This window comes from Chamaea fasciata, unplaced genomic scaffold, assembly GCF_029207755.1.
Source record: "Chamaea fasciata isolate MVZ Bird 193981 ecotype frontalis unplaced genomic scaffold, bChaFas1.0.hap1 SCAF_3, whole genome shotgun sequence".
Taxonomy (NCBI): domain Eukaryota; kingdom Metazoa; phylum Chordata; class Aves; order Passeriformes; family Sylviidae; genus Chamaea; species Chamaea fasciata.
The window spans coordinates 65,967,524-65,979,018 of record NW_027094088.1 but is presented as its reverse complement, the minus strand read 5'-3'; the positions used below and the strand labels follow the sequence as shown (position 1 = coordinate 65,979,018).

The following is an 11,495-nucleotide window of genomic DNA, read 5'->3' as shown; positions in this document are numbered from 1 at the left end:
AAGGGGGTTAGTAATTTGGGGAAGCAGGATTGAAAAGGCTGTCAGTCTAAAACACTGAGTTTTGAGTTAATATTAAAATATCTTTTCCTCCAGTATCCCTAAAATTAAGAACCATAAAAGAAATCCTCACAGTTCAATGGACAATAACTCAGTGGACATTAACTCATAGATATTTAACAATCTTAAGAAGAAACAATTTCAAGAACATAATAATAATAATTTTGTTTATTCTTGTAAAAGAAGTACAGTAGACAAAATATAAAAAGATCAGCCTGTGTATCCACAAAACAAAATAATCCTTTTCTCCCATGAATATCTGTTTATTTTCAGATATAGCAAAAGCACACGTACTTCAATTCTAAGCAAGGCAATTAATTTGGATTCTGCCAAATCAGAACCATCAGAGTCACAGGATTGTTTTTATTATTTTTCACAATTAAAGGACTCTGGAAGCACAGATCCCGCTGTGTAGAGCCATCATGTTCCTTCATGAGAACAAATTGATAGGAATGAAAAAATCTAACAGTAAATAATTATTCAATAAAGAAATTACAAAAACCTACAATAGTTACTTAGCTAGACTAATTTCATTTGTTTGTTCTTGCAACATGTCATTTTAAAATAAATAGAAGACTCTTTATCTTTTAGAAACACCCACCCTCCAGCTTCCTGATGCTTTGTCTTACAAAACATTTGCCAGCAGCAAAAATTTTAAGAGTCTTTGAAGATCAGGGAGGGGATTAAATGTACCAGGATCTTTCAGCACCCCCAAATAACCCCCACACCTGGGGTTAGGCTGACTCCACAGCCTCCATTAGCCATGTTGCCTAGGACTTGTCCTTCAGGAGCATCCTGAGGGTTCATGTCCCCTGGCCTGGGCCTAGGCAAAGGAATACCCTCGGAAGTAGTCCTCTAGCTGCTCATTGAGGGCCTCAAAAGTGGGCCGCTCATCAGCTTCCGTGTTCCAGCACTGCAGCATCATCTCGTAGAGTGGTGTTGGGCACTTCTCCGGCCGAGGAAGTCTGTACCCATCGTCCAGCAGCTGGATCACCTGGTGTCCCGGCATACCTGCAAGCCAAAATGAGCTCATCAAGCTACTCAGGATCTGTTGGATCTCATGGATGCCATGCGTTCCTCTCTTCAGCACAGAATCACCATAGAATGGTTTGGTTTGGAAAGAACATTGAAAATCACTGAGTTCAAAACCCCTGCCATGAACAGGGTTGCCTTCCACTAGACGAGGTTGCTCAAAGCCCCTTCCAGCCTGACCTAGAACAATTCCAGGGACAGGGCCTTATCTCTTACTGTTTACCAGCAAGTAAAAACCACCTCCAACATTTCCCAACCACCTCACCCTGACTGTGCCAGCTGCAAGGCATCACAAATAGGTTTGCCTGGGTGTGAGGCTTTTCCTCTACCATTAGGGTTTGTCAAAACTTTTCTGACATCTAATTAGCTTAAATAGTTCCTAAACACCTCTAGTCTCAGTGACTACAAAATCTCCAAAGAAAACCTGACCAGCTGCTGAACTTCCCTCACATTTAGAAATCTTTTCCTAAAGTCAGCCCTAGGTTTCCTCAAGGGCAGCTGGACAATGGTATCCTCCCTGCCCCATCACCACCAGTCATGGAAAAGAAACCATTGCCCTATCTTTGCTATACCTTTGTATACTAAGACTATTGTCCTGTTCCCTTCCAATTTTTTAGTCTTTAAACTAAATCTTGAATTGCGTAAACTTCTTTTCCCTAGATCTCTAAAAATTGTTTCCTCTGCATATTATCCACTGCCACCACAAATCAACATAAGCTCTTCTAACTGATTACTGAGGACAAACTCCTGAAAGTAATACCAAGTAAGGAAATAGCCATGGCAAAACAACATTTTCTGCTTTCAAGATACAGATAAATTATGCCTTTGCAAAGGGGTAATAGTGAATGGATTTTCAGACAATATCCAGAGCCACAGTGTTACATATCTTTTATATTAAAATGATTTATTTATGTGTGTGTATGTTTCTATATGCACACATCTATAGTTTATATAAGACTTCAGGATATTTTGCCTTGCTTTTATTTCTTCAGAACAATTTTGCAGGAGGTGAGGGTGGGAATCAAAAAGCAAAATCAATTTTTCCTTTTACAGAAAATATCAGTTTGGGACCCTGTGAAATGTAGTTTATAGCAAACACACCAGCCCTCAGGCCTGTACAGACACAACATAACGTTTTTTTCCTTTAGTCTTTCCCTCGTGTTCTACTCACCAGCACAAAATGAGTCACAGTCAATCATCTCACTGATATCTTGTGTTATTGGAGCCACAGTTCTTTGAGCATTTCTCACAATACTAGAAATAGTGCCTGCTCTCAGATTACTATATCTACTTTTGAGGTTCATGACATTTTCTTTTTTAATTATTTAATTCTTGTGATCCTTTCCTTTATGAAGACTTTTCACTGCAACAATCTGATTTATTTTTCAGACACCTTCTTCCTGAAGTGCTTGTGAAGCACTTCACACATAATCTATTCTTCCATAAGATATACTAAAAAAAAAAAAAAATTAAAAGGTTGGGGAATAAAAAACTCTTCCTTTATTTCTTCCCTTTTTTCACATTCCAAGAATTGGCATATTTGTTCTGATGATGCAGGAAAATAGCCAGCTGGCTTAGGTGCCTGTGCAGTACAGGTTGATTCCACCAAGAAAAAGCTTGGATGTGAGTTAACTGCCCCAAATCTGCCAGGGGGCCTGGGGAAGTCAGAAAGTCTGACCCACCAAATGGACCTCATCTGAACAACCTTCTTTCTCTCTTTGAAGTCTTAACCCTTTACCATGCCTGTAGTACAGGCATTCAAACTTCTTTTTTTTTGTGTCATTCTGAAATCAAGAAAAAATTAGACATTATTCTTTAGGTAAAAGTACTTACCTTGATAAGGCATTTCCCCATAGGTGATTATTTCAAACAGAAGTATCCCAAATGACCAGACATCTGATTTAATGCTGAATCTGTTGTAGCGGATTGCCTCTGGGGCTGTCCATTTCACTGGGAGTTTTGTTTCAGTCCTAGGTTCATAGACTTTATCATTTTCTACCTATCATGGGTAAAACAAAGCAAGCCTGGTTTCACATCTGCTTCAGCAAAGCACTTAAGCATCTGACTAAGATCATCACATGCTTAATCTTATTATCTTTTAACCAAACTCCTTTTTTTCATGTAAGTACCCATTTTCTGAAGTCTATCATTGGATTCAGCCTTGCAGTTGAAAAATGTGGAGGCTTCATCAAAGGCCTTTCTAAAGCATTTATAATTTCAAGCAAGCACACAGCATTGGAGTGGCTCCTGATTAATTATGACTTGCTACTGTGAATTCTGGACCTGGCATGCAAGATTTCAAAAGTCTGTCAGGAGTGGCAGTGTAGGCATCCTGCTGAGACTAGAGAACAAATGTCTCCATGTCTGGTCTACAGTGAAGAGAGAAGGCAAGAAGAACAAGAGTTAATGGATTTTGGAACCTTTCTTCCACGATTTATTGTGGTGCTGAAGGGCCATTTACTTTGACAACAGTCACTTAAGCAGGTTTTGGGGGAAGAAAGAATAAACTCTGACAGATTCAAATTAATATATTCATTTCCAGTGAGCTAATTAATGTAAAGTGTAGGTGAAAGACACAAAAAAAATGAGTTGCAAATTTGTAGAATCATGTCCTTAAAGGTTATCTCACAGACATCTAAATTTTGTGAACATTTCTTCTCTCTGTAATTCCTACATGTATTTTAGTGTACACAAGTTACACCTGACCCTTGGTCAAGTTTTTCACATGTTTCCCAGCTGCAGTGCTCAATAGTTTTGAAAATACTGGTTGTTATTGATTTGTATCTCTATACTTACACAGCTGGCATCTTGACCATAACACTCATCTTTAGAAACAAGAAATTATTTTATTACACTAAATAACACTTGTAAAAATAAAGATTTCATTTCTCACACTTAATCCTTACTATGTGACCATGTTAGTGTTTAGGCTTAGGAGACAAAATATTCCTAAGAAAGTCTGCCCAAATAACTCTATGACTGAGTATTTAAGTAAAGTTCAGTTTTAACAAGAAATGTCAACAGCTGTAAATTATTACCCTCTCTAGTGAGGACAGAAGAGAAATATCCATTATGAGCATTGTTCATTTTAAAAGATACATTTTTTATGTTAAAGAAATTTTAATATGAACTTATGCATATTTAGAAGAATCAAAATTAAATTACAAGAATTTTCAAAGTCCCTTGATGTCTTTGTTAAACCATTATTCTACACTTCAGTATGTAATAAATCTAACTCTGTTATGAACTTCAATTTCTGCCGCTTGAATGGAAAAACAGTATGAAAAGCAGAAGACTTTTTTCTCTGTTTTTCCATCTCAGTGCAAGAACATAAATAAATGATAAGACCCAAACAAACACAGACTCAGAAATTATGAATTTCATATTGAAATCCATAAAATATGGCAAAATAAATCTTTTCAACACTGATTAAATCATTTTCAGAGGTAGGAAATCACATTTCTAAACCACAACTCTTTCATAGGGAGACTGTGGTCAGTGATACTTGGCATTCTCTGCCTTCAAGGACTAGAGAAAAAAAAAAACCAAAATGGTGCAATGGCAAAGAATTTGCCACTGCATCAGATTCAAAGCTCTGAGAGTTCCCTTTATGAACTCAGCTGTTAGCTGTGGAGAGGAAAAAGGTCCTTTTGTGATTACTACCTGCAATCACAAGCATCATGGAAGCATCATGGGGAAGTGAACAAGGAGAGAATACATGTGAACACATTTTTATATGCCTTCCCTTACAGGACCAGGTGTATAATCTTTCCATCATTCCTCTCCATGTTGCAGACACTATAGATAAAGCTTGTCCAGCAAAGGGTATTGCTTGCCAGGATCCTTCCTGGGTGGCCGGATGGGAAGCAGACACCAAGATTCTTTAGACTGACACAAAGGCACATCACAACTTCTAACTTTGTATGGGATAATGCAGGTAGAAGATACAAGTGAACATATTACATACAAGTCCTTTTCTCCCTGGGCTTGCCTTTGTCTGAATCCATCAATTCAGGCCTACATTTCATTCTTGAGTTGGCTTCTTCCACCTTGTTCTCCAGAGTTAAAAACAGGGAAAACTAACACTCTCACAACCTACCTTAAAAACTCTTGCAAGTCCGAAGTCTGCCACTTTGTAAACATTGTGCTCACCAACAAGAACATTCCTGGCTGCCAGATCCCGATGGATATAGTTCTGAGATTCAAGGTATGCCATCCCAGAAGCCACCTGAGCAGCCATGTCTACTTGATGTGTCAGGGAGATTTGAGAGCCTCCATCTTCTGTTTAAAAAGGAGATGACAAGAACAACATAAGAGCAAGAACAAGGTGCTGATTTCAGACATGAATTACTGAAAAACTGACTGGTTCAAAAAGCCAACACAAATCAACCAAATCATGCAATACAATAAAGTGTATTTGGCCCAGCCAAATGATAGGAATTAGTGAATGACATTACTTATTTCCCAATAACTTATTTCTCAAAAACAATGCCTGTCCCATCTCCTCTAAAAGAGTAGATACTAAATGCAGGAGTTAATCTAGGCCAGGAAGGAGCTGCTGACACAATCCAAAGAGAAAATCTTTCATGTACTGATAGTATAACATAGTATGCACCTTTCTGACAGGTTCATAAAACTGTTCTAAACTGTGAGTAAGAGTTAATGTCAGTACCCAGTGGCTGTACCCAGAGCTGACTGAAGATGGAAAAGCACAGAATTATCCTTGTTCCCTGTTCTCTGGTGATTCTGACTAGGAAAAATACCATCTGCTGTCAAGTATAACTCATATTCACTTTCCAGTCCACTTGACTGCTTCACGCTGTTATCTCTGTTGTTGCTGCTCAGCAGTAGGACTCCATGAGTTGCTTTCAAGCTGCCTGCTTCTCCAGTAGAACTTTTTGAAGCAATGTGCATGTCATACCCATGACACTAAGATAAGCAAATTCCAGAAATTGAGGTTTGGCAAAGATCATTATTCAAACAATGCAGTAGAAGAACTTGGAGCTAAGCAACTTGCCTCCACAAATGAAAGAAGGTCTTAGGCCGTGAAAAACTGCAGACAAAAATTTTAAGACAGGTAACAAAAAAAAAAAAAAAAAAAAAAAAAAAAAAAAAAAAAAAAAAAAAATTCTTTGGGATATAACACATTAGAGTACAAATTCAGGGCCTGTAATAGATGCATTGTATAAATTCACATATAAAGTTGTATGTGAAAAACTATACATTGAAATTAAAAACCTGGAGTCTTGGAGACAGTCCTAGGGCATCTCCTCCAAAATTCCAGTTTTCTTTGGTTTAGAGGTGCCACCACGACATTTGCAACATAAACAGTGGAGATAAGGTTAAGATGACCCATTAATCAAGGGGTGGGCCACATTTTTGCAGCTACTCAAGAATCTGATATCGATCTCAATGGAAATCTAGCAGTTGACTTCGTCAAGTGCCCCAAAAGAAGATTCAGTGACTCTTTTGGACTTCTTTTCAATTCTTCACGAAATCCTTTCAAAATATCCCTCTGGGAGTGAAGAACATTGAGGCACTTGTGCACTGCCTCTGGGCAGAAAAACCGTATAAAATCCCTGCCCTGAGACTCCGAATTTGTGGGAAATACCTGAGAGAACCCTTGTTGCTGCCTGGTTGTCCACCCAGCATTCGATCGATGTTGTCCTGATTTATCGTGGCATTTCGAAATTGATTTTTGAAATTGCTAAATAAATCTTTGGATTTTGAATTGGCTCTTGATCATTTATAACAGGGCCCTTGTGGCATTTTGGGGAGAGCTAACTCAGGGCAAAGAATTTAAACCAGGAAATAATCAGTGGCAAACGAAATCAGTGTTACATTCAAGGACCACTGTCACCCAATCCCAAATGCTGTAGCACTGAAGCACAGCTTTCTGCCTCTGTAGCTTCTAATACTCAAAACCATTTCAACTTTCTGTTTCAGAACCTTAATATCAAAAAGCTGAATCCTTGCTGCTAGGCTTACTGGCAGTTCTTTGTCATATGTTTGGTGACTTTTACCTACTGCCTCTGTGTTAGAGAAATAAAAATTTGTAGCTGGCAGTTTTCGCTCACTTATTTTTAATTGATTTGCATTGATAGTGTGTCTCAGCATTGTTTTAAATAGATTCCTCCAGTTCTGGCATTTTATTTGATGTAACCTTGTGATCCCACCTTATGAAGAGTTGTTGGGGGTTAGGTTTGTTCCTTCTTTCTCTAAAGAATTTTTTCCCCACAAGTTACCAAGGAGACCAAATGTTAGATACTTGAGAGTACTTAACCGAAACAAAGAGGTGGACAAAGGTAGAAGGAAGAGATAAGGCAAGTAAAAGACAAAGCTTGAGGCAGCTGTGTGCTTTTCTTTTTCCGGCTTCGGGGAGAAAGAGAACGGCTGTTGCTGGCTAGAGGAGTTTCACTGTAGCCAAAAGGATCCAGTCCTGGGAAATCTACTATCACCAGTTCGGCCTGAATCCTGAGTTTTCCCTGCCACCTGAGGGAGCTGGTCCAAGCCCTGCCTCTCCTTCGGCTTCTTCGGCGCTGCTCCTCTTGCTATAGTGTGACCCTGCAGCCCCTGCGCTGCCGGGACATCCTGCCCCTGCCTGCCGGGACACCCTGCCATCCCAGCTACCAGCCCGGGACTTTTCCACTGTTTCAGCTTGGTGCTCTGAGGATCCTGCAAGGACACCAAAACCAAACTGCCCTGGGTTTTGTGAAACAAAGCCCTCAAGGTTCTTAGTACTGTTGTCGTTTGTCATTAATGCTATAGTTATTGGGGGGGGGGGGGGGGGGGGAGGTTTTTTTGTGTTTTTTTGCTTTGTATTACATACTAGTAAAGAACTGCTATTCCTATTTCCCAAATCTTTGCCAAAGAGCCTCTGATTGTAATTTTACCTAGCAAATACCTGTCTTCCCAAACCAAGACAAGAGTGTAAAATGTCATTGTTTATTAATCTATTCTGCAATCCCTAGGCCTTGAATTTCATGCTCATGTGGATGCTCTGACATAATTAGGAAAATAAATTTAAAAATAAATTAACAAATTAAATTTGTCCTGTATGTGTCTTACTCTACATCCTTTCTGAGGCTAAACTCATTGTCATGGTAAATCAGCACCAAGATTATTTACTTCTACTGTTGACTCAGAATGTCTTGTCCTCTCCTACACATGTGTTTCACACTGCCTGGACTTTTAAAAGAGAGAGGGACAAAAATCAGGCTGTGTGAAAATCCACTCGGTCCACAAAATAATATAACACTCCGAAGATTTTCAGTTCTGATAACTGGCAGGTATCAACATTTATTATTCATCTTGCTGGACACAGATATAAATCCACAAACGACGATCATATTGTATTTAATCAGAAAATAACTAAATGTTTTCAAACACCTTGCATTAGTACTTGGGTTTTGGAAGTTAGCCTCTGTCAGTCAGCTTCAAATATACCCTTTCACATGACTTCAGCTGCATGTGCTGTGACCGACCTGCTGGTGAGAGCAGACAAGGATACCAACAAAGCTGAGCACGGGTTTGTCACTGCTCTGCTGATGCTCCAGGACAGCCTGACTTAAGCTTTCTCCAAGAGGCAAAATAAGGCAATGCCACAGGAAAAAAGCGTGACTCATCAGCCTCGTGTTTAATGAGCTGCCTCAGTACAGGAGTTAGAACTGCTAAATCCTCCCTGTTTTATTCACTGCAAGGCACTCAGGTGCACATACTTAAGGACAAGGATGAGATCCACCTCTAATTCTTGAATGGCAGCTGAAAGACCATTTCTTTCATTAGGGCCTGTTTGGAATACCAGACTGGGATGACGTACTGCCTTTAGCCTGGGGGCTGAGGGAGGGGAAGAGGCCACTCTTGCCCTGGCTGCTGCAGTATTTCTTGGATGATCTCTCTCTGTAAGCTGGTTCTGCACTGCAGCTGTTCTGGAGCTAAGGAAGGAAAAGCTTTAATGAGGAGCCTCCGCTGACCAGGAGCTACAACTTGTGCACAAAGACAGAGGATGAAATCACAGGTCTCTTTGTGATCTGAAGTGTAAATCATGTATGTCTGTATCATAAAGATTTCTGACTACACCTCCAAAATTCCCGGCTGGGCCAGACAGAGCAGAGAAGTTCAAGCACAACTTCTCCGTACAAGGTATCCCAGGACCTCACCACCCTCATAGTGAAGAATTTTTAAGAATTACCTAGTGTAAACCTACCATCTTTCAGTTTAAAGCCATTCCCCCTTGTCCTATCACTACCTGACCTTGTAAAAAGTTATTCTCCAGCTCTCTTGTAGGCTCCCTTTAGGTACGGAAGACTTCTCTAAGTAGATAGATAGATAGATAGATAGATACATAGATACATAGATAGATAGATAGATGTAGATATGTTTATATAACTTCATCACTCAAAATCAGGCACTGCTGCTGAATTTATAAAATTTTCCCATGGATTATTCTTAACTGATAAAGAAAATATAGCACCTCCATGTCCTTTTTTACTAATATTTTTTGACAAAACCCTCAACCTCATATGAAAAATTTATTAGAGAAAATATTAAAGAAGTCTTGGGGTCTCCACCCTGTTCCAAGCAATCTATAACAATCGCTCATATAGAAAAGACAGGGAAATATTCTCATTGACAGATATCTGACAATAAGAGAAAAATAAATAAGCAGCACTTTCTCCAGTGAGGGCATTGCTTCCACAATAATTCACCCAACTTCAAGACTGCATAACTGCCAGAACAAGCCCCAGGTCCATCAGAATTGATAAAAGCACTCATATATTTATGACAATTTCATTCACTTCCAATAACAAAGAAAAGTTTTCAGGTGCATTTTTCTCATACTGGTGGCAGCTCAATAACGCTGTATAGCAGTGTTCATCAAGAACTCTCCCAAAGTACATTTACAGTGTGCACAGGCAATTCACATGTCCATCATTATTAAGTAGCTGTCATTATCGAGAAATATGATAGTAACTGTGAATAAAATATTAGGGACTTTTAAAGCTGGAAAAGCATACCATGCAGTTCTAGGAGGGGAATAGGAACAAAGAATATCTCTGGACTTTCCTCCGCTCTAGTTTGTCCTATTTTTACCCATAGTGCACACAGAGAAAGAAGCCTTCTGGAAATATTTTCCTGTTTCCTGCAGAGGTTGAGTTGCAAGAAAACCTACCAGGAGCTGTGCACTCCAGATGATATAGTTCACTTCCAGTCACAGAGCTCTATACAAGCTTCAAATCTCTTTCCTTATTAGTCTCACTGACAGCAATTACTTTTCTCTGACCACAATACCTATCTCTGGATCTATGCATCCAACTCTTAGTTCTGGGCACCTCTCTGTGCATCGGCCATCAGACAAGGAGGGATACCACTAGGCTGGGTTTCAACTGGACTTTTTTATGTATATCTTGATGTCTGCCTGGAAACCAGCTGACTTTCCACAGCCTCTGATGAAGAGCTGCAGGAGTGAGCACTTAAGCAAGGAGCAGGATGCTGTGCATATGCTGGCAACTGATCCACACACAGGCTGCAGCACTGATGTGCTCTGGACATGTTTACACTATGCACACTAACAGGCCAATCTTCACCTCTGCAATAGATGTGACTCATCCTGGCTTTCTCAGAGCGATTTCTCCAGTGCAATATATGTTTCCATGCACAGCAATCATTTCCTGATGTGCATTTCTCTTTCAATCAGATAAGCTGCAATCTGCACACAAAGGCACCAAAGATGAGAATTTAAACGAAATTTGTGCCTTGCTACCTCTGGCCAGCAAACGCCTACAAAACTGTGGATGATCTGGCCCAAGATCATGGCAGACACACTCTGGGCAGTGCCTGGTAGGGCTGTCTCTGTGTCAGAGATTTCTATAGCTGTAATTGTGCGTGGACAGACCCTCGTTTAAAAATGGTTCCACAGAGAAGATGGGGGAAGGCACGTGTCATGGTAAGTGCTGTCTGTGGTATTAGGCAGGGCTTTGCTTTATGGGCTGGAAACAGAGAAGAAATTCAGCATGACAACCGTGGCAAACATTTTGTCTTCAAGAAGTCATTACAGCTTTTAAGACATTTAGCATCTCACAGACATCTGCTAAACTGAAAATGGGTAACAACACTAGAATCAAGCATTTCCCAATAACAGGAGTGAACTTAAAAGTGCCATCATTATGCTAGTCTGTTCCAGGCTGTACAATTTTATTTTTAATTATTATTTGCCTTCAAAAGAGCACTTTGAAGTGTTGCTGAGATAAAAGCCCTGATGAGATAGGCAAGGGACAAACTTTTAGTGAAAATCTATCCCTGACTAGTAATAGTTTTCAAAGCTGTTAAGTACATTTTGTGGAAGTGCCTCTATTTCATGTCAAATCTGATGACCTATCCTTCTGGCTACTTATGTTTTTATTCCT

General features: G+C 39.7%; 1 protein-coding gene across 1 annotated transcript in view; it reads right to left on the bottom strand.

The window, feature by feature from the left end:
• Positions 1-211: 211 nt before the first annotated feature.
• Positions 212-11,495, bottom strand: part of FRK (fyn related Src family tyrosine kinase) — a 48,341-nt gene continuing 37,057 nt past the window's right edge. Inside the window, exons 6-8 of the mRNA XM_066179368.1 lie at positions 5,189-5,370; positions 2,923-3,088; positions 212-1,068 (exon numbers count right to left, since the gene is read on the bottom strand). Of these exons, the coding sequence (XP_066035465.1) occupies positions 881-1,068; positions 2,923-3,088; positions 5,189-5,370 (536 nt within the window). The 3' untranslated portion in view covers positions 212-880. The remainder of the gene's footprint in view (positions 1,069-2,922; positions 3,089-5,188; positions 5,371-11,495) is intronic.